The sequence below is a fragment of the Vipera berus genome (assembly GCF_964194415.1).
Source record: "Vipera berus genome assembly, chromosome: 1".
NCBI lineage: Eukaryota > Metazoa > Chordata > Lepidosauria > Squamata > Viperidae > Vipera > Vipera berus.
The window spans coordinates 32,069,701-32,092,267 of NC_138202.1; the positions used below are offsets into that span (position 1 = coordinate 32,069,701).

Consider the following 22,567-nt stretch of genomic DNA (forward strand, 5'->3'; position numbering starts at 1 on the left):
TATTATTATTATTATTATTATTATGTTTGTTGTTGTTGTTATTTCTGATCTATAAGGACATGAAAGAGATTCTAAGAATCTTTGTTGCAACATCCAAAAATATAGTTGGCCCCACATGTTAAACCATGTTTGACTTAAATTCTTTACCCTGTTGTGCTAATTTACCTTTGGAAAAATCTCTGCAAGATTTTTGTTATCCTTCTATTTGAAATTTGTGAAGACCTTTTAATTTAGGGACTAAAGCTTATATGTTTGTAAGATGGATTTCAGAGGTGTTATATTTAATATGAAGTGCAATCCCATGCTTTGCTTGCTACATTCAATGAGTCAGATTTTCCTTCTGGGCCAACATTAGCTATGGTTTATGAGTTGCAGACTTTATATATGTATGCTTCAAGGAATACTCAGGAAAAATATTAAAAGCCAAGGGAAAGCACAAAATATACATTTGAATGTTTATAAAAATTTAGTCAGATTTTTTTAAAGCAACTACCAATAGAGTATTCCACAAGTTTTAAGAAACAAAAATAAATTATAAAAGCCTGTAATAAACAAAGATATTAAAAACACAGATTTAAAAATCAAGATGGAAAAGACATGTAAGTTATTTTCTAAAATCCAACAGAGTAGAATCTATTTGTGGCTCTGAAATGAGTGTGTTCCACCAGTTAGGAATGACAAAATAGAAAACCTTTCCCTATTTGCTTGGTAAGCAAGTCTCTCTGACGGCATTTCCTGTGGATATTAATAATTAATCAGGTTCATTATGACACAGGATTCCCTTGGATTATTCAGCTCTATGCTGTTTAGATCTTTAAACCCTAGATCTGGTAAACCTTCTTGGTCATTCTACATTGATATACTAAAAAGTTCCCAACCAGAATGATTCCAGTTTTGTACTCCTCTGAACCTCAGAAATCTCAGCAATGGCCCTATTAGTTTTTTGGGGGATTGAAGTGCACACATTTAGAAAGCACCTACATTGGAAAAGTTGATATTATAGACTTTGAAAGGATATACTGGTTAGGAGCCTACTTACAACATTTTGTATCAGCTGAATCTTTAAGGATACCTAAAACATATTGCTTTATCCACTAAAAAACTATCTAAAAGAAACCCCAAGACACAGTTAGCTGCAGTCAAACTGGGAAATACGATACTAGTAAACATCAGGATCTCCATTTTTTAAAACTTTCAAATTACAGAAGAAAATTAAAGAAAATCAGAATAATTTCCCAGAAGAAGTGTATTCTGGAATCACCTGCCCAAGATGCATCCTTGTCATTATTGTGTCTTGCATGGAGGTTCATGCCTTACTTCCCACTATCATGAAAGTCAAAAATAAAAATCAAGTGAGAACTTTTTAATAATTTTGCTAAGTCCTCCAAAGAATGTGGAACTGAATGGACTATCACGAATGAAGGCAAATGAATGGCTTTAGAGTGCTGCTGAAACAACACCCTCATGCTGCTGAAACAACACCCTCACCCGAATCGCTCAGATTTGGGCCGGCTTGGACTCCGACTGGGCAGAGTCTGACGATGGGGAATCGAGCGGTCTTGGGAATATTACTTGGGAAGAATTCGATCCTGTGACTCCGGAAGAAGTGGACAGGATCATGGGGAAGCTGAGTTCCACCACTTGTTTACTGGACCCGTGCCCCTCCTGCCTGGTTTATGCAGCTCGGGAGGGGACACGAGGCTGGCTCCAGGCAGTAATAACTGCTTCTTTGAGAGAGGGTAGCTTCCCCGCTGCCTTGAAGGAGGCGGTGGTGAGGCCCCTCCTCAAGAAGCCTGCTCTGGACCCGGCCATTTTGAATAACTACCGTCTGGTCTCCAACCTTCGCTTTTTAGTGAAGGTTGTTGAGAGTGTGGTGGCTCATCAGCTTCCTCTGTTCCTGGAGGAAGCGGATTATCTGGACCCCTACCAATCGGGCTTTAGGCCCGGGTACAGCACGGAGATGGCATTGGTCGCACTGGTGAATGATCTCTGGCAGGCTCGGGACAGGGGTTGTTCCTCTGTCCTAGTCCTATTAGACCTCTCAGCGGCTTTTGATACCATCGACCATGGTATCTTACTGCGGCGCCTCAGGAGGTTGGGAGTGGGTGGCACTGTTTTACAGTGGTTCTCCTACCTTCTGGGTCGTTCGCAGTCGGTGTTGGCAGGAGGGCAGAGGTCGGCCTCGAGGCCTCTCGTTTGCGGAGTCCCTCAGGGGTCGGTCCTTTCGCCTCTCCTGTTCAACAACTATATGAAGCCGTTGGGTGAGATCATTTGTGGTTTTGGGGTGGGGCATCATCAGTACGCTGATGATACCCAGCTTTTTATTTCCACCCCAGATCAACTCAGTGATGCCCTCTCCGTGATGTCCCGTTGCCTGGAGGTGGTGAGGGTCTGGATGGGGAGGAACAGGCTTCGTCTAAATCCCGACAAGACCGAGTGGCTGTGCATACCGTCATCTCAGGTTGTCCATTCTATTCCATCTTTATCTATAGGGGGTGAGGTAGATAGGGCTCACAACTTGGGCATCCTCCTTGATTCACAGCTCAATTTTGAAGATCATATAGGAGCTGTGACCAGGGGGGCTTTTGCCCAGGTTCACCTGGTGCGCCAGTTGCGGCCCTATTTGGACCAGGATGCCCTGCACACAGTCACTCATGTGCTCGTGACCTCTCGGATAGACTACTGCAATGCTCTCTACATGGGGCTGCCCTTGAGTACCACTCGGAGGCTCCAGCTGGTGCAAAATGCGGCCACACGAGTTGTGATGGGGGTCTCCCGATACTCCCATGTAACACCTCTGCTCTGCGAGCTGCATTGGCTTCCAGTTGTCTTCCGGGTGAGATTCAAGGAGCTGGTGATGACCTATAAAGCCCTAAATGGCATGGGTCTGGGTTATTTATGGGAGCACCTTTTGCCGGCGTTAACCTCTCATCGTCCTGTGCGCTCCCACAGAGAGGGCCTCCTCAGGGTGCCGTCGGTCAGGGAATGTCGACTGGCGGCCCCCAGGGGGAGAGCATTCTCTGTGGGCGTGCCTGCCCTCTGGAATCAGCTTCCGGTTGAGCTCCGGATGGCTCCCGACCTTCGCTCGTTTCGCCGCGACCTGAAGACCTGGCTATTTGAACTTGCCGGCCTGGACTGAAGGATTGGGGTTTTAGTTTTAAATTTTAAAATTTTTTAATTTTAAACTGTGTATTGTTTAGGGCTTTGATTTAATTCTGTTTTAATTTTTATACCTTATGTGTTATTTATAGTGTTTTAATTGCCCTGTACACCGCCCGAAGTCCCTTCGGAGAGGGGCAGTATATAAATCCAATTAATAATAATAATAATAATAATAATAATAATAATAATAATAATAATAATAATAATAATAATATAATTTTGTGGTACTGTGTAACACAACAGCTCCAGCTGGCACAATCTGGAGCTATCCAAGGTCCTGCTTCCTGTTCTCTTCAGATAAGGTCTCATCTTTGTCAGTTGAGTCCATTGTGCCACTTGAGGACCTCTGACTTATTATTAGCTTTCCTGTCCAAATTTAACTAATTCACTTTGATGCGATTTTCCTGATTATGTCTGACACCACTCGCTTCCCTAAAAGCATCATAAAGCTGTGGTTTAAATGCATTCACTACTATAGCTGCACTCTGAAAATAAATGTACCAGGGATGTAAACCAGAAATGTTCTATTTTAGGCAAGCTTTGTAGTTTCAAAGTTTTTTGATGTTTGTTTTTCAAGTGATTATTCTAAAATACCAATAAGCTAAATGTACACTGCTAACACTGCTAAATACTGCTAAGCTAAATGTATACTACTATTCTCTGTTCCTCAATCCTGTTTACAACATTCTAATACCAGTATTTTTTCTCCACCAAAGTTTGAATTTTCTTTAATATAATGTCCTCATAAAATACACCATATTTTTTCACATTAAAAATAGAATTCAAACACTTATTCAGACTACAATTAATGGAAAAAAATGTCCTAATTCAAAACATGTTTTTACAGGAAAAATTTTCTCGTTCAATTTTACCCAGAAAAATCACACCTTGAAATGTACAGTAAAAGTTCAAACAGCATTTTCAAATGCTTAGCCTGGTACTTTAGGGGAAGGGTAATTCCCTACAAAAGGATTAAATCTTCATCTTCAAGCAAGAATTTGTATCGACCAAATGTATCTTCATATTGATTAGATTTTACTATGTTCAATTTCCTCCAGCCTATTACTCACTTTGAATAACCTTCAACAGAGCAACCATTTTCTTTAAATATCAGCTGTCACAAAGAAATACTAAAAATAAAATAACATTCAAGATCTGCAGCCAACCTGGACTAATTTAAAATAGTTATAAATTAAGGTGATTTAAACTAGTAGGATGACAATATTTTAATCCAGTGTTTCTCAACTTTGTGATCCTTAACTCCCAATATTCCCCAGTCATACTGGGGAATTGAAGTCCACCATAAACTTCACAAGATTGAGAAACACTCCCTTAATTAAATGTACCACTTCATATATTTCTTAAATTAAAAAATTTCTGGAAGTAAATGGGTGCCCTTGAGCAGCTTATTGGCCATCTTGAGTTATATACCTTCCTTCCTTCCATCAGGTTTATATAGCCACCCATGTCACAAGAAGTGATTCTGGGTGACGTACAAAGATATAAAATAAAAGAACATGTAAAAAACAATCAATCATCAAAAAGAGATTAGATTAGAGGTCCTCAACCCCTGGGCCACAGCCCACATCTGGGCCATTCGGAAGTGGGCCACTGAAGTGGTGGGAAGATGTAACTGGGGAGAAGAAGTTCCTCAGAGAAGCTGGCCCTTGCCACGAAAGGCTTTAAAGGTTAAAGCCAAAACCCTGAATTTGATACAGAAGAAGGCTGGCAACCAAGGCAGCTCACAGAAGTGGAACGTGTGCTGTTCTAGAGGCACACACAACTGCTCCTGTTGCTGTATTTTTCACCAGCCTGAAGCTTCTGGATACTCTTCAAGGGCCCTATATAGAGCACATTACAGTAATACAGTTGGGAGGTGACTAGGGCATGAGTGTCCGTCAGCGGAGACCTCCGATACAGGAACTGCTGCAACTGGGGCACAACATGAAATCATGCAAAAGCCCTCATAGGTGCATCTACTCTTCAGCAGGAGTTGTTAGTCCAAAAGGATGCCCAAGTTGCACATCAGGTCTGTCTGGGGCACTGCAACACCATCTAGCACCAAAGACTGCATAATTCTCGAACAGGGCCCCAAATCTAAAGCCACTTAGTCTTGCCAGGATTCATCCAAAGCATGTTGTTTCCCATCCAAACCCCCATAGCCTCCAGATACTAGGATGTCAGTATCATCACTTAATTCAAGAGGAACAAAGATGTATAGCCAACTATCATCACTGTACTGATGATCCTCATCCCATGGTGACAGATGAGCTCACCCAGTGGCCTCATGTAGATATTGAATAGGGGGAGAGAGCTCTGGGGCACCTCACATACCAGTAGTAGGCGCTGAGGGTAGGGTTTCTCTTTTCCATTCATCATTGGCCGAAATTGATCTGGAGAAAGGAGGAAAACCAGCAGAAGACCGTGTCACCCACCCTCAATCCTCTCATTCGATCCAGAAGGATATCATGGTTAATGGTATTGAAAGCGGCAGAGATAAAAAACGATCAGCATATATATATATATATATATATACACACACACACACACATGCTACAGACGTCAGTAGATTATACAAAGAAAACAGAAGAAAAAGCAGTGCAGGATCTGCTCAGTGATCCAATATTCTCTTCTCTTGGATGTGAAGGGGGGAAAAGCAGCATTTTTCTACATTTTATAACTTACAGAAGCAGGAAAAAAATGACCATGTCTAAACACCATGCGGGGGAAAAAATCAAAATTAGATTCATGAAATTGTGTTCTTCCCCACTTTGCAGAAGAACAATATATACAGTAGGTGGTTGTCAACAACAGTTCATTTAGTGACTGTTCAAAGTTACAACAGCACTGGAAAAGTGACTTATGAGTTTTTTACACTTATGACTACCGGTATTGTAGCGTCCCCATGGCCATGTGATTAAAATTCAGACACTTGGCAATTGTCTCATATTTATGACGGTTGCAGTGCCCTGGGGTCATGTGAACACCATTTCTGACCTTCTGACAAGCAAAGCCAATGAGGAAGCCAGTTTCAATAATGTATTACTTACTTAACAACTGCAGTGGTTCACTTAACTGTGGCAAGGAAGGTTGTATAATGGGGCAAAACAACTGTCTCACTTAGCAACAGAAATGTTGGGCTCAGTTGAGGTTGTAAGTTGAGGACTATCTGTATAGGCAGACTTCAATTTACAACCATTTGTTTAGCGACCATTCAAAGCAATTGTAATGAAAAGTGACTTATAATCAATCCTCATCACCACTGCAGTATCCCTGTGGCCATGTGATCAAAATCCAGGCGCTTGGCAACCAGCATGTATTTATGGCAAACGCTGCATGTGACTGCCATTTATAAACTTGTCAGCTTCCAACAAGCAAAGTCAGTGGGGGAAACTGCATTTGTTTAACAACCGTATGATTCACTTAACAACTGCAGCGATTCGCCCAACAATCATGGCAAAAGATCGTAAAACTGGTTGAGACTCACTTAACTGCCTTGCTTAGAAATGAAAAGTCTGGTGTCTACGGTGATTGTAAATCGGGTATTACCTGCACCAGTGCTTTTTTTGTAAAAGAAAAAGGTGCCGGAACTCACACATGTCATACAACCCGCCATGCCTACCCTACAAGGTTCCATCCAAAAAAGGTGCCGGAACTCCGTTCTGAGCATTCTATGAGAAAAAAAGCCCTGACCTGCACAGAGAATGTTTCCCTTTCATTTACATGCTTGATAACCCTGGATTAGGTAGGTCATCCAAAGTTCTAGTCCAGGTCTCTACTTGAGAACTGTTGCCTTGGCCACCGAAAATACTTACCTAGGTAACAATCTTATCAGGGTATGTTCTAGACCAGACCCGAAGGTCTTGCTGGACCTAGCACCCAAGATGCACACCGTTTCTTCCCTGCATGTTCCATTGCTCTGGATTTGGATTTATTCTCCCAGTGGCCACGGCGGCGGCGAATAGCTTTGGCCACGGCATGAGCAGCCCCCCCCCCAACTGCGCCCCCTCCTCTCCAATTATTTGCCGCCTCGTCCCCACCCTGCCTTTCTTTCCTAGTAGGACGACGCGCGCCGCGGCTCCTCGCGGAACATCCCACCCCCGGGCTGTTCCAATCCGTCGGTCTCGCCAGTCGCAAGGAAGCTCCGGAGCAGCCTCGGCAGAAACGGGAAGCCAACCGGTCCGGCATCAGCCTCTCGCATCGGCGCGCTCCAGCCTGGCGGGACGAGGTTTCGCTCCGTCGTCACCTGATCTAACCTGTCGGTTTGCTGCCGGAGCTGCCCGGAAGGGAGAATTAGGCTGAGCAAAAGGCGCAGAGAGGCGAGGGAAGGGGAGGAGAGAGAAGGCGAGAACCGCCCCTTGGCGTCTGGAACCTGCTGTGCAAGTCAAGGCTGGAGGCGGCGCTGCCTTCTACTTCGTCCCTGGGCAGCGAGAAAGATCCCAGCGCCGAGGAGGAGGAAGGGAAGAGAACCCGAAAAGCCAATGTGGGCAACAGCATAATGGCAGCGCCTAGTCGAGGAGGCTGAAGGGAGACGCGAGGCTGCCGCCGCCGCCGCCACGCTGGGTTGGGCTGGGCTCGGGCGCTCTCACCTGGCGCGGCGCTGAGGGCAGGACGTCGGAGCCGTGGGTGCGGGCAGGGTAAGGTGGACAGGTAACCGGGAGGAGTCTGAATTTACGGGAAGAGCAGTCATCCCGAGTCCCTGCTGAAGGAAGTCCAGGCCGGGTCCTCCGGCAGGAAACAGCTGAGCCTGCCTTCGGGTTGTGCCCGAGGCCTCCGCCCGCTGAAGCAGCACCTGGTCGCTTTGCGGAGCACAGCCTAGGGCAGAGGCCTCCCTGCAGGGATGAGCAGCCGGGCCGGGATTGCGGATAGAGCGGGGAAGGGCAGGCGAAGGGGGGCGCCCTAGCCTGCTGCAAAATCGGACCGCGGGGGGCGGGTGTGGCTGGTGGTGGTGATGTGGGAGAGGCAGACGGCGGCGGCGGCGGGGAGAACTATCCCTGCCGCCGGATTTGGAGGGGTGGAGGGAGAAGGAAGCAGATGTGACTACAACAAAGAGTCTCGTGATGCCATAAGAGGCTGTGCCTGGGACCAGGGGTGGATCTGAAAGCGGGGAAGGCAGGTGTGGCAGAGAGGGGACTGCAGGTGCAGCGGTTTGAGTCCTGGGCAGGTAAACGGAGGTAATACAACACTTCTTCTCCAGCTAGGATGCGGAGCTGTGCGTGTCACTGGGTGTGTCTGGGTGGAAAGAACAAGGAAGAGGTGTGCAAGTTGGAGGGAGGGGTAGTGGGATTAGTATTTCAGTGACTACAGGTAGGGCATTATTTTCAGTGAAAGCAGGTGTAAGAAAAAATACCCAGTCTCCCTGCCAGGTTTAAAATATGGGATATGGAACTTTGGATTCCCTCTTTGCTTTCTTTCTGTCTAGTTCTCCCTCACATCTGTCACTAGCTCTGCCTCCACCCAGCATAATTTTTATGGTCCCAACATCCCCTCTGCCCCTGCTTTGAGCCAATGCTTGATACTGTCTCTAAACAAAGAGATTATGGTGCTCCAACCTAGGTTTTTGGAACTGTGGAGGTTAAAGGTGCTTCACCTTTTTCTTCTGTTCCCTATTTCCCTTCACCCTCCCACTGAACTGCCAAAGTTTTTCTGAAAGAAAGGCAGTTTAAGCTGGCTGGCAGTTTTGTGGTCACACCTTGACTCGGGTTATTGGTGTGGCTTTTTTCTCCACCCTTTTTTCTCTAGGTGTGGATAGCTGCTGGCAGTGGCTTCATAATGGTGAAAGATCTGGGATGAATCTTGGCCTAGCTAGCTGAGTTGGCATTTGATGGCTGCCAACCAGGCAATCGCCCTTGAGGATATTCTTCTACTTTTGTTCTTAGTGCCTTCCTGTCTTTCTGTTATTAAACTTTTTTTTAATATTTTGTTTCATTTACTCCATTCCACAGCTGCTCTCTCTTGCATTTTGCCTCATTCTCCTTATTAAACTCTTCTCTCCCCTTTCCTCCTGCATCAGATGGATTATTGAGGCCTGCCTGTCTGTGTTTTCCTTTAAATCTTCCCCTCCTTCTCAGAAAATGTCCATAATAAGCACTCATTGCTGCTGAATTTCCCACCTCTGAGGTTTAGCGTGATGATTAAAGATACAGCCGCTCAAGGGGGGCAGGGAAGAGATAAAATAAGCACTGCGAGCTTTGATTACTGCCCTGACTTGTGTCTGCATTGTGGGCCAATAAGAGCCTGCTTAGCATGTTTATTCCCTTCTTTCTAGTAACAGATGCAAACATGTCCTTGCAGTTAGTTGCATATATTAGAAGAGCAAGCAGATCGAGAAAGAGATGCTGTGTTAAAAAGGAATAGTAAAATAGTAAAATTCAAGTTGAATTTTTAGGAAGCATCTTGTGACTATTTACAGTAACACATCTAGTATTTTCATAATCCTTTCAGGGATAGGTCAAGTTCCTATCTTTATGTTAGATAGTGGCAGGACCAAGGGAGAATGAATAGTATAGCCTTTTCCATCTTGATGCTTTTCAGCTGTGTTGGATGACAGCCTCTAATAACTCCAGCCTCTTGGGCTGTGTTGTGTAAGTGCCAATAAGCCCATTTGGTATATAAGCTAGGGACGATGAATGTTATGATTCACACAACTGGAGGGTATTAAGTTCAGTTTGTTTAATTTCTATATGGAATACTGGAATATTATCTTGTTAATATTACTTTAAACAAGAATGGCAGCTACATGAGTTTTTTTATTTTTTTAATCCCATTTATATCCCGCCCTTCTCCGAAGACTCAGGGCGAATCAACGTGCTTAGCAATAGCCTTCATTCTATGTATATGCCTGCTTATTAGGGCTTCCCCGCCTCTTCCCCCCCATTTTTACAAAGTCAGCTTATTGCCCCCAACAATCTGGGTCCTCATTTTGCTGCTCATCTACAGTATTTTGTGTGGTAGAATACACCTATCCTATGTCATGAGATCACAGTTTTGCACATTTTCCTATGAGAAGCTGCTGGTGAAATTGGCAACATAGAATGATTATGTTCTGGGATGTGAGTTATGGGAGTACAGATCTAGTCTTTCTCCTGATGAATTTGCAGCCAGTTTGAATCTCACTTGTTCCAGAGCTGAATCTCATAGAATACAATTCTAAATATACTGCTCAAAAAATAAAGGGAACACAAGATAAGACATCCTACTATTAAAGACAGTACATTGTGTTGTTTAAGTGTTCCCTTTATTTTTTTTGAGCAGTATATATTTAATTGGGAGTAAGGCTCTTCAGTTTCAGAGGGACTTAGTCCTGCTTAAATGTTTCTAGGATTGCAATCTCCTTCTTCATACTATGCTTACATTCTAAAATTGTACATACAGTAGTTCTTGCGGTCTGTGCTCAATTTCTTCAAATGTGTCTTTTCATAGGTCACTAACTAAACAGTACTGGAGTTATAGGTTAATGGGTTTGCCTTTAGTAATTTGCTGCATTAAGTTTGTGCCATACAGAATAAATTATTTCCATGGAAACACTATAAATTCTCTTTTAGTGTTCCAGCCATCAATGCTTTTTTAAAATCAACCAATAGAGTGATCACAGTTATTTTTTTTAAAAATAATTTTGTTGGCAAAGGTGAGTAAAAACAGTCAAAGGGATAACCAAAATGGTCCTGGAACTGAATGGAAAAGTTACAACATATTGTTTTCTTTTAATTTAGAAAAAAGTCAACTGAGATGAGGTAGGATAAAGACAATATATTAAAAGTCTTGCAAAATACGCATGGTTTTGAAAGCATATCCAGAGTCATTCATACAAAGCCATTTGTCTAGCAGAATAGAAGTAGTTTTGGGAACTGTCCCAACATCTAAGGAAAATTACCAATGTAAATGGCTTTAAAAGGGGACTAGTCAAATAATGGAAGAAAAAGCATAAATGCATACTGGTTTAATAGATATAGATTACCTCTATTATTAGTTGCTAAGAAATGTGCGGAGAGGTGGTGTTGTCCTCATGACTTTAGAAAGCTTGACAGATATCTGATTAGCGGCCTCAGGAATAAGATTCTTGGCAAGGTGGATCAGGTTTAAATCTGGCTACTCTTATATTCTTAAACCCCCTTCATGGATTACTGCCTTGTCGTGGCGAAGGGGCTTGCGTAATTCAATGAAGCCATGAGCTATGCCGTGCAGGGCCACCCAAGACGGACAGGTCATAGCTGAGAGTTCTGACAAAACGTGATCCACTGGAGAAGGAAATGGCAAACCACTCCAGTATCTTTGCCATGAAAACCCTATGGACAGTACCAAAAGGCAAAACGATATGACGCTGGAAGATGAGCCCCTCAGGTCGGAAGGCGTCCAATATGCTACTGGGGAAGAGCAGAGGGCTAGTACTAGTAGCGCCAGAAAGAATGAAGCGACTGGGCCAAAGCCGAAAGGACGCTCAGCTGTGGATGTGTCTGGTGGTGAAAGGAAAGTCCGATGCTGTAAAGATTTTTTCTCCATAGGAACCTGGAATGTAAGATCCATGAATCAAGGAAAGCTGGACGTGGTCAAACAAGAGATGACAAGACTGAACATCGACATCTTAGGTATCAGCGAACTAAAATGGACAGGAATGGGTGAATTTAATTCAGATGACCATCAGGTATACTACTGCGGGCAAGAATCCCTCAGAAGAAATGGAGTAGCCTTCATAGTCAATAAAAGAGTAGGAAAATCAATACTGGGATACAATCCTCAAAATGACAGAATGATCTCAGTTCGAATCCAAGGGAAACCATTCAATATCACAGTAGTCCAAGTCTATGCCCCAACCACCAGTGCTGAAGAGGATGAAATTGACCGGTTCTATGAAGCCCTACAGCACCTTATAGAACTAACACCAAAAAATGATGTCCTTATCATCATGGGGGATTGGAATGCTAAAGTAGGAAGCCAAAAGATAACTGGAATAACAGGCAAGTTTGGCCTTGGAGTACAAAATGAAGCAGGGCACAGGCTGATAGAATTTTGTCAAGAGAATACGATGGTCATAGCAAACACTCTTTTCCAACAACCCAAGAGACGGCTCTACACATGGACATCACCAGATGGTCAACACAGAAATCAGATTGACTATATGCTCTGCAGCCAAAGATGGAGAAGCTCTATACAGTCGGTAAAAACAAGACCAGGAGCTGACTGTGGCTCAGACCATGAGCTTCTCCTTGCAAAGTTTAGGCTTAAACTGAAGAAAGTAGGGAAAAGCACTAGGCCAGTCAGGTATGAATTAAATCATATCCCTGTTGAATATACAGTAGAGGTGACAAATAGATTTAAGGAATTAGATCTGATAGACAGAGTGCCTGAAGAACTATGGACAGAGGTTCGCGACATTGTACAACAGGTAGCAACCAAAACCATCCCAAAGAAAAAGAAATGCAAGAAAGCAAAATGGCTGTCTGAGGAAGCTTTGCAAATAGCTGAGGAAAGGAGGAAAGTGAAAGGCAAGGGAGAAAAACATAGATATGCCCAATTGAATGCAGAATTCCAGAGAATAGCTAGAAGAGATAAGAATGCCTTCTTAAATGAACAGTGCAAAGAAATAGAAGAAAACAATAGAATAGGGAGGACCAGAGATCTTTTCAAGAAAATTGGAGAGATGAAGGGAACATTCCATGCAAAAATGGGCATGATAAAGGACCAAAATGGCAGGGACCTAACAGAGGCAGAAGAGATTAAGAAGAGGTGGCAAAATTACACAGAAGAACTATACAAGAATGAGCTTAACGTCCCAGATAATCACAATGAGGTGGTCACTGACCTCGAGCCAGACATCCTAGAATGTGAAGTGAAGTGGGCCTTAGAAAAGCTGAGCAAAAACAAAGCTAGTGGAGGTGACAGTATTCCAGCTGAGCTATTCAAAATCTTAAAAGACAGTGCAGTAAAAGTGCTACACTCAATTTGCCAGCAAATTTGGAAAACTCAGCAGTGGCCACAGGATTGGAAAAGATCAGTTTACATTCCAATTCCAAAGAAAGGCAGTGCCAAAGAATGTTCAAACTATCGCACCATTGCACTCATTTCTCATGCTAGTAAAGTCATGCTTAAAATCCTACAAGCTAGACTTCAGCAGTATGTGGATCGAGAACTACCAGAAGTACAGGCAGGATTTCGAAGAGGCAGAGGAACTAGAGATCAAATTGCTAACATACGCTGGATCATGGAGAAAGCTAGGGAGTTCCAAAAAAACATCTACTTCTGCTTCATTGACTATGCTAAAGCCTTTGATTGTGTGGATCATAACAAACTGTGGCAAGTTCTTAAAGAGATGGGAGTACCAGACCATCTTATTTGTCTCTTGAGAAACTTATATGCGGGTCAAGAAGCAACAGTGAGAACTGGACACGGAACCACTGATTGGTTCAAAATTGGGAAAGGAGTCCGGCAAGGCTGTATACTGTCGCCCTGCCTATTTAACTTATATGCAGAGCACATCATGAGAAAGGCAGGGCTAGATGAATCAAAAGTTGGAATTAAGATTGCTGGAAGAAATATCAACAACCTAAGATACGCAGATGATACCACTCTAATGGCAGAAAGTGAAGAAGAACTAAAGAGCCTGTTGTTGCGGGTGAAGAAGGAGAGTGCAAAACTTGGGTTGAAACTTAATATTAAGAAAACCAAGATCATGGCATCTGGCCCTCTCAATTCATGGCAAATAGATGGGGAAGAAATGGAGGTAGTGACAGATTTTGTTTTCCTGGGCTCCAAGATCACTGCAGATGGGGACTGTAGCCAAGAAATTAAAAGACGCTTGCTCCTGGGAAGGAAAGCCATGGCAAATCTAGACAGCACACTAAAAAGCAGAGACATCACCCTGTCAACAAAAGTGCGTATAGTCAAGGCTATGGTCTTCCCAGTTGCAATGTATGGCAGTGAAAGTTGGACCATAAGAAAGGCTGAGCGCCAAAGAATTGAGGCCTTTGAACTGTGGTGCTGGAGAAGACTCCTGCGAGTCCCTTGGACTGCAAGGCGATCAAACCGGTCAGTCCTAGAGGAGATCAATCCTGACTGCTCTTTAGAAGGCCAGATCCTGAAGCTAAAACTCAAATACTTTGGCCACCTAATGAGAAGGAAGGACTCACTGGAGAAGAGCCTAATGCTGGGAAAGATCGAGGGCAATAGAAGAAGGGGACGACAGAGAATGAGGTGGCTGGATGGAGTCACTGAAGCAGTAGGCGTGAGCTTAAATGAACTCCAGAAGATGGTAGAAGACAGGAAGGCCTGGAGGAATGTTGTCCATAGGGTCGCGATGAGTCGGACACGACTTCGCAGCTAACAACATATTCTTAAACATATATGGTTCATTTGGATATTGACATTTTCAGTTTCAATCTAATTTTGGAAATGCTGTGTTACTTAAGTATGATTATTAAACATATTACCACATTTGGGCTATCTGTTTACCAGATTGAAACAAGTTAAATATATTTAAGTTTACTTCTATGGAAGTTGTTTTCTTTGGCTATTATTTTATAGAAAGAGAATATAAAAGTGTTGTCACCTTTTCCTTTCAAAGAAGACCAACATGCAGAAATTTATTTCTGGTTGAATATGCTTGTGTTTTCTCTATTGTATGCTTGGGTATTGTCCTTTGTTTCTGTAAATTGTACTAATTTAATTTATTTTTATATTTAATTTAATTTATATTTAAATTAATTTCCTTGAAATTAATTTTTGACGTTATGATTTATATTTTTTAAAAATAAAACCATTTTCATTTTTTTCCTTGAGTGACTTGCCGTAGGTTGCCCCAGAGAAGATTATGTAGCCCTTCTCCTTCAAGTATATGGTCAGAGTATATCTGTAAATTAAGCGAAGTTTTAATAGAAAGTCTGGTCTTTCTGTACCTGTAATCTGTTTTTGAGCATGGCGATAAATGAAGGTTGCAGGGAGCTATGTTATGATATCACACAAATGATCATGAAGTTTGGGTCTTGGAAATTTGGGGTGGTGTTGTTCCTTAGCTTCATATTTTTCCCTTCCTTCCAGAAACTCAGTTTTGATGTATGTAGTACTAATTCTCATAATGTTTACCTATCTAGTCTTGAGATGCAGGCTGGTATTTTATTTATTTTATTTTTATTTTTATTCCATTTATATCCCGCCCTTCTCCGAAGACTCAGGGCGGCTTACAAACTTAGCAGTAGCCTTCATTCTATGTATAAGCCTGCTTATTAGGGCTTTCCCCCCACAAGTGGCATTATTACAAAGTCAGCTTATTGCCCCCAACAATCTGGGTCCTCATTTTACCTACCTCGGAAGGATGGAAGGCTGAGTCAACCTTGAGCCTGGTGGGATGCGAACCTGCACTAATTGCAGGCAGCTGGTGTTACTTAAGAGTATGAGAGTGACAGGATCAAGTCACTTGGTGAACTTTCCTGGCCGAGTTTATATTGAACCTGGGTCTCCTTAGTCCTGTCAAACAAATCAATTATTACACATGTTTAAAGAAAGACTAATACTTTAATGCTTCTTTACTAATTTGGAAACATGGTGAAAAACTAGGACTGTTTTTCTTGGGAGTGTCTTTCTAAAATTTAGCAGCATGAATTCAAAAAGCTTGAAGGATGACAAAGAGTGTTTCTGGGACATTTGTCTGGCAGATTGTGAGTTTCCCACTACTATACCACAGGTCAGTAGATGGATTCAGATATAACAAGCCTGGATGTTACAGAATTTTGAGAGTGGTATATTGTTTAAATGATGAATTACATTTGCTGAGATATAATTGCAGCTGTAATGTCAATTGTAGAAACTCTTTGAATGATTATTATCTCTTAGATCAACCTATCTTATAGGACAGTTTTTGAGAGAATATTTGGAGGCAGATGTGCTATGTACATTGCTTTGACCTCCTGAAGTAAATATGAATTTAATGAATGAGCACGTTAAATCTTAATTGATTGTCTAAAATAAATTACCATGAACTCCATAGATATTCTTCCCTCCCCCAAGAGTAATGAGTTAAAAGCGAACCCTGATTTATAACCATTGCCTTTTAAAAGAGGAATAAATCGGGATTATCAGTTTAAATGGAGATTAAGTAGCCACAATTGTTTTTGAAGAACCACCAGTACTCCTGATTCCATGGCTGAATTTATACACTGTGCTAAACCAGGTCAGTTACAGTTGCACAGCATACTAGGTATGCTTTGTTGTTTTGTACTTTAGCATGTTGTGTAACCTTCAGTTTGTTTGTGTAAATGCCAGACAAGTTAATTTGCTTGGTTGTTTTCTTGCAGACATTTCAAACTAGGTAACATCACCATCAAAGACTCCTCAAAATTAAATGTATAACTTCCTTTATGCTTCATCTCTAAATCTTGTACAGAGATGCACTACTTTTCTTTTTCCCTAAAGGCCTCTCTCATTCATTGCTCTGCTAACATACTGAAAATTATATTCTATTAAGATATCAGAATAATCAACTGACAAACTGTCGTGTCTCTCTCCAATGTGTTTGAGAAATTAATTTCCTATTGGTAATTTTTCCCCAGGCTTGGTTTCTGGTGAGCTTTCATTTATGTCAACCATTGATTGTTATTTTAATGGGACATAGAAATATATAGTGTCTAGCTCCTGTAATTTAAACATGATGGATTTTTAATTGGAAGTAATTGGACTTCTAGGAAGATTATTATTACAAACCTAACCAGATTTTCTCTGTTGCTCAAATAGGATGGTGAAAAGTTAAAATGCCAAACAGCAAAATGAGCACGACATCATGGTTCCTGGTGAGTGGGACAGGTATTCGCCATCGGCTTCCTCGGGAGATGATATTTGTTGGCAGGGAAGACTGTGAACTCATGCTCCAGGTAAGTGCATTCTCTATAGAAAGAGGCAGAGTTTTAATTCTCATCATGAAAGCAAGATTTCAGCTAACTATAATATTTACCAGTATTCATATTCAGTTTTGAAGCAGGAAGGGATGATTGAGGTCCAGCCATAGGCACCTTTGTTATACAATCAGTCCTCAAGTTATGACTGGCTGCGTAGCACCATTCAAAGTTATGATACCCCCCACAAAGGAACTTACAACTCTGTTCCAAAATTCTGATGGCCGGTCCTGCATTTATGGCTGTTTGCAGCATCCCATGATTGAAATTTATGATGATTTTACTGAATACTACATTTGCTTCCAGTTTTCAGAAAAAATGCCCCATAGTGAAAAGTGGGTTTGCTTAATAATTGTGGATTCACTTAATGACCATGCTGATCTGCTTAATGACCTCTGCAAAAGTTGTAATATTGAGTCAGTCATCTCATAATCCGCTGTATGACTATTATGACTTTTAGCTGTGGGCTTCAACTCCCAGAATTCCCCAGCTCCAGCTACTAACTAACCCATAGTTTGTCATGATCAGCTCAAGCACATAAAGCTTTGGGACATGATATTTCCCTCCTTTTTTTTGGTAAAGCTGAAAAAAACCTTTAAAATGTACACCTTGGATGAATCAGAGTTTGGTTCAGACAACATATTATACTACTTTAAATATAGTGCCTGAGTTTGTATCTCACGCTAAGCCATAATGTAATTATGGCTTATATCAATATGTGAACTCAGCTAATGTGGCTTGTAAAAGATGGTTTATTGGATAATGTATAGTGAAACCATCATTTTAGCTTTTCAACAAACAATGCTTAAAACTTTATTGCCATGGTGAACCAAAAACAGTTGAAACAATTTTAACCATATATCTATGGGAGGAAAGGTGAGATACAAATTACAAATATATAGTTTGAAATTAATTTAATTATCTTAAAATTTTACTCACAATTTTGTCTAATAATTGCAGTTTCTTTTCTTGCATTAAGAAACATAATGCTTCTTAAGTAGACTTTAAGGATGTGCCCAATGAATCAGGGAATATGTGAGTTAGAGGCTTGCTGGACTTTGTTCTTGGGCCAGATATTAAGGCTTGGCATTAGTTTTTTTCATAAGAGCTTTTGAGAATATGGGGCAAGAGTTGAGTTGGTTTAAACCAGTGTTTCCCAATCCTGCTAACTGGTGTGGACTGGTGAATTCTGGGAATTGGAAGTCCATACATCTAAAGTTGCCAGGATTGGGAAAGACTAGTTTAAACAACGATGGTAAGCTAAACAGTTTTGTTGAACAGAATACTTAATTATATATCTAATTATGGAATAACCAACAACCATTTTCTTTTAAGTGTGACTTACATCAAATCTTTCTACAAGCTTTCTGACCCTATCTCACAATTTGGAAATATTCAACATGCTCATTGTGATTAAGGAGGATGAAATTATTATATACTGAAAAATGGGCACTTTGTTTGAATTAGGCCTTATGTTTGAGCTAATTGTGGACAAAACCCAGTTGCTGTGGGATGGTGGTGGTGGTGTTTGGCCAGGAATTCACTTCTACATCTGCTCTGAATTCTGTGTTTAGATTTGGAAATGCTCCTGGACTTGTGGAGTTGACACATGCCTGATCTGTGCTTCAGGCATTCCAACTTGTACTAAATAAGTCAACACTGAAGGAAAAGGTTTGTGGAGGAAATAGAACAACTCCACAAATGGATAGTTGGGCTGCTATTTAAAATATTTGTTCCACTGAATGACTTGGAACTTTCATCTGAATTCTTCTGCATGGGGTAGCAGAGCATAGGCCTCTGTTAATTAAAGTAGCAGAAAGATGTGATTGGAGATAGTCATATACAGTACTTTAGCAGGGAGAGTGAACAATTATATAAGCTTAATGTTGAACCTTTTAAGAAAACACTTTGCATCTTTTGCTTTTATACTGTGTTTTCTTTGTGTAGCATTTTAACAGACAACTTGTAGATAGGCCACAGTTGGAATATTGCATCCAGTTTTGGTCACGACAATGTAAAAAAGATGCTGAGACTCTAGAAAGAGTGCCGAGAAGAGCAACAAAGATGATTAGGGGACTGTAGGCTAAATCATATAAGGAACGATTGCTGGAATTGGGTTTGTTTGGTTTAATGAAGAGGGGTGACATGATAGCAGGTTTTCCAATATCTCAGGGGTTGCCATGATGAAGAGGGAGTCAAGCTATTTTCCAAAGCACCTGAAAGCAGGACAAGAAGCAGTGGATAGAAACTAATCAAAGAGAGAAGTAACCTAGAACTAAGGAGAACTTTCCTGACAGTTAGAACAATTAATCAGTGGAACAACTTTCCTCCAGAAGTGGTGAATGCTTCAACACTGGAAGTTTTTAAGAAGAGACTGGATAGCCATTTGTCTAAAATGGTATAGGATTTCCTGCCTGAGCAGGAGGTTGGACTAGAAGTCCTCCAAGGTCCCTTCCAACTTTATTATAGACCTGTTCTATACCATCTCAGACAGGTGAATGTCTAGTCTCTTCCTAAAAATATCCAGTGATGGAGCGCCCACGATTTCTGGGGGTTGTTCTTCTACCGGACTTCCTCCTTGAATAATTGCATCTCAGCAGTTTGTAAGATGCTGATTTCTCATGCTGGGTCTTCTCATGAGTGTGTTTCCCCTCCCCTTTCCTAATGCAGGGAGCAAAACTAATGGTACAAACATGCTCCACTGACAAATTTGAAACCAGTTTTTCAGCTTCTCCTCCTAGCAGCAGTTGGATTGGCTTGTAACAATTTTCTTTTTGAGACAAGGGATAAATCCTGTTGGGATATGGCAACTTCACTTTGTTGAATAACAGAATAGGTAGGACATTTGGTATCTGAGGAGTTGGATTTCTAGATATCAGTGGTGTGATGTTCTGATTTTAGCCATAGGAGAGTGCTAGGTACCTGAAGGACTGTTTTCTTCATATGGACTCAATCTACCCAAATCATGACCTGAGAGGTGCTGTTTACAATCCCTCATTTTGGTTTGTGTGGAGCTTGGGTTCAGAAATATTTTTCAGTGATGGTCCCTGTTCTTTAAAACAGTGTTTTTCAACCTTTTTTGGGCAAAGGCACACTTGTTTCATGAAAAAAATCACGAGGCACTCCACCATTAGAAAATGTTAAAAAATTTAACTCTGTGCCTATATTGACTATATATAAAGTAATTCTCTTGAATAGGAATCAAATAAACACAAAGAAAGTATTTTATAATTACTTTTCAATTTTTCCCACGGCACACCAGGCAACATCTCGCGGCACACTAGTGTGCCGCGGAACAGTGGTTGAAAAACACTGCTTTAAAATATCCTCCTTTAGGAAACAATCTAGGTTTTTCTCTTTAGCTCTCCAAAAAATGATTAAACATGTGCTTTTCTGAAGCATGCTTGGAAAATAATTAGGGTGTTTTCTTTTTTTTTGCTTCAGTATGTTATGATTATGCTGATGCATTTTTACTGGGAAAGTTTAATGTTTCTTTGTAATTTTCTATGGATGTTTTAGCTTGTTGTTCACCACTGGGAGTTCTTTAAGATTATATAAGTCCACACAATGAATAAAAGAATAAAACTTATAAGATTCCCTGAGCGTTTTCTTGGCTTTGGGAAAACAAGATCTAACTAGTCTCTTCAGATGTCATTAACAACATTCCTTTCATCCCTTTAGTTGTTTTTTTTGTTGCTGCTGCGCAGTGCAGTATTCCTTCTACTTGTAGTAAGGAATGTCTCAGATATTTCTAGAACTTGTATTGAAGTATGTTTGGGCTAAATGGTACTGCTTAGGTGATGTGTTGATGGTAGGAGACTGACATAGCTGAATGCTCTCTGTGGACAAGGGGAGGGCGGTGGTAATGGCCTTTGGAACTCCCTTTCCATATCAGATTTGTTAAATGATACAGACAATTAACATCATCTTACATTATAGTAGATAGCTAGTAACAGGCCAAGAAAACATGATTGACAAGATTAAGATCTGATTAAGTAAATGCCAGAATGGGCTGTATTGTATTTTTATGGAGGGGGTACTATAATAAAGAGTAATATTGTCCTAATCTGATAGACACTATGCCTGTTAACAGGTATGTTTCCCTTTGGGTTAATATCATTCTTGATATATCACTGGAGCTATTAAAACAGTTTCTGTCTTATAACTTCCTAATTTAATGTTGTTGATCTTCCTAGTCTCGCAGTGTGGATAAGCAGCATGCCGTCATCAATTATGACAAGGAAAAAGACGAGCACTGGGTGAAGGATCTTGGAAGCTTAAATGGGGTGAGTGATAAGCCTGACTGCCAAAGGGTGTGTGTGTGTCATATCCAGGTTTCATTTCTGTGGGTGGGCTTTTCAATTCCAGTTTGCAGAAATGAATGAAGCATCTGAGGTTGGAGTTAATAGGATAGGCTCTAAAAGAAAATATTTCAAATATTTTGATAAATCATACGAAATGTCAGGATATATTGAGTTCTACTTGATATATTGAGTTCTACTTGATGCTTAGTTTTGCCACAAGTTCGGATTAGCTATTCATAGACTGTTCTAAGCTATAGTAAACAATGTATAGTTCAATGCTATCCAAATAAGTCAATATTACGTACTTTCAGTAGATTAATATAAATTTGTACTCACTTGAAAGCTTTATTGTGAATTAAGACCCGATAGTCATCTAAGTTTCTTTTTGGCCATCCTTATCCCTTGCCTGCTGGCTGAGCTGCAATTACTTGTTTTTTTAAACCAATGTTAGATGTTACAGCTTGTTCCGAAGAATGTTAAGCCATCGCCTAGTGTCAGCCATTCAAGGTAGGCATGATCAGGAAACAGGAATTACTAAGAGTGCTAAAATGCACTTCAATGCATTTTGAGTGTTTTTATAGAATCTGAAAGCCCCCTTTCTTCTAATGTACCAGCTTAAACAATCAAATCAAAATTGTTTGAATTTCTTTTTAACATTTTCTAATTTCTCAAGATTCAGATGTATTTTCCTGTAATAGTATGGCATTTACCTTCTCCTTTTTGAGTCAAATTCACATTTTTACACCTAGCTTGTTTGTGACTTAGCATGTTTCTTAAACCTATTGATTATGGCTCAGCTTTATGCACAAACCAGGCCATTAAGGTTATTCAACAAACCTTGGTTTTATAATATGATGACTTACCAGTTTATATTTGAATGTTTCCTAAATAAAGTAAGGATTATAATGTTAAAACTGATTTGAAATGGGTTTAAAAATTGGTTTGTGTTTGCATAAAGGTAATCTATAATTTATGTGACTAATTTTCCTGAATCCTTGAGGAGAAATAGTCTTCTAATGCTGTTGATGCCAGGATTAGTTCAGCAACCTTGACTATTCCGATTTTACCTGGAGGCCAAATTAATCCATTGTGTTGGGTTATAATATGGTTTGTTTCTCATATATTATGAGAAACCAAGATTGTGGTTTATTTGGTAAATGAAATATATACAATGACCTAACATGACCTATCATGATGTATAAATCTTGTTTGTCTTGAAGATGT

At 40.9% G+C, this 22,567-nt stretch overlaps 1 protein-coding gene across 4 annotated transcripts in view; it reads left to right on the forward strand.

Annotated features, from left to right (window-relative positions):
* Positions 1 to 7,571: 7,571 nt before the first annotated feature.
* Positions 7,572 to 22,567, forward strand: part of CEP170B (centrosomal protein 170B) — a 75,761-nt gene continuing 60,765 nt past the window's right edge. For 2 of the 4 annotated variants that reach the window (XM_081332677.1, XM_081332680.1), the window contains exons 1-3: positions 7,572 to 7,799; positions 16,882 to 17,018; positions 21,236 to 21,325. In XM_081332677.1, the coding sequence (XP_081188803.1) occupies positions 16,899 to 17,018; positions 21,236 to 21,325 (210 nt within the window). In that variant the 5' untranslated portion in view covers positions 7,572 to 7,799; positions 16,882 to 16,898. The remainder of the gene's footprint in view (positions 7,800 to 16,881; positions 17,019 to 21,235; positions 21,326 to 22,567) is intronic. The other 2 variants (XM_081332678.1, XM_081332679.1) reach the window with 2 other exon arrangements.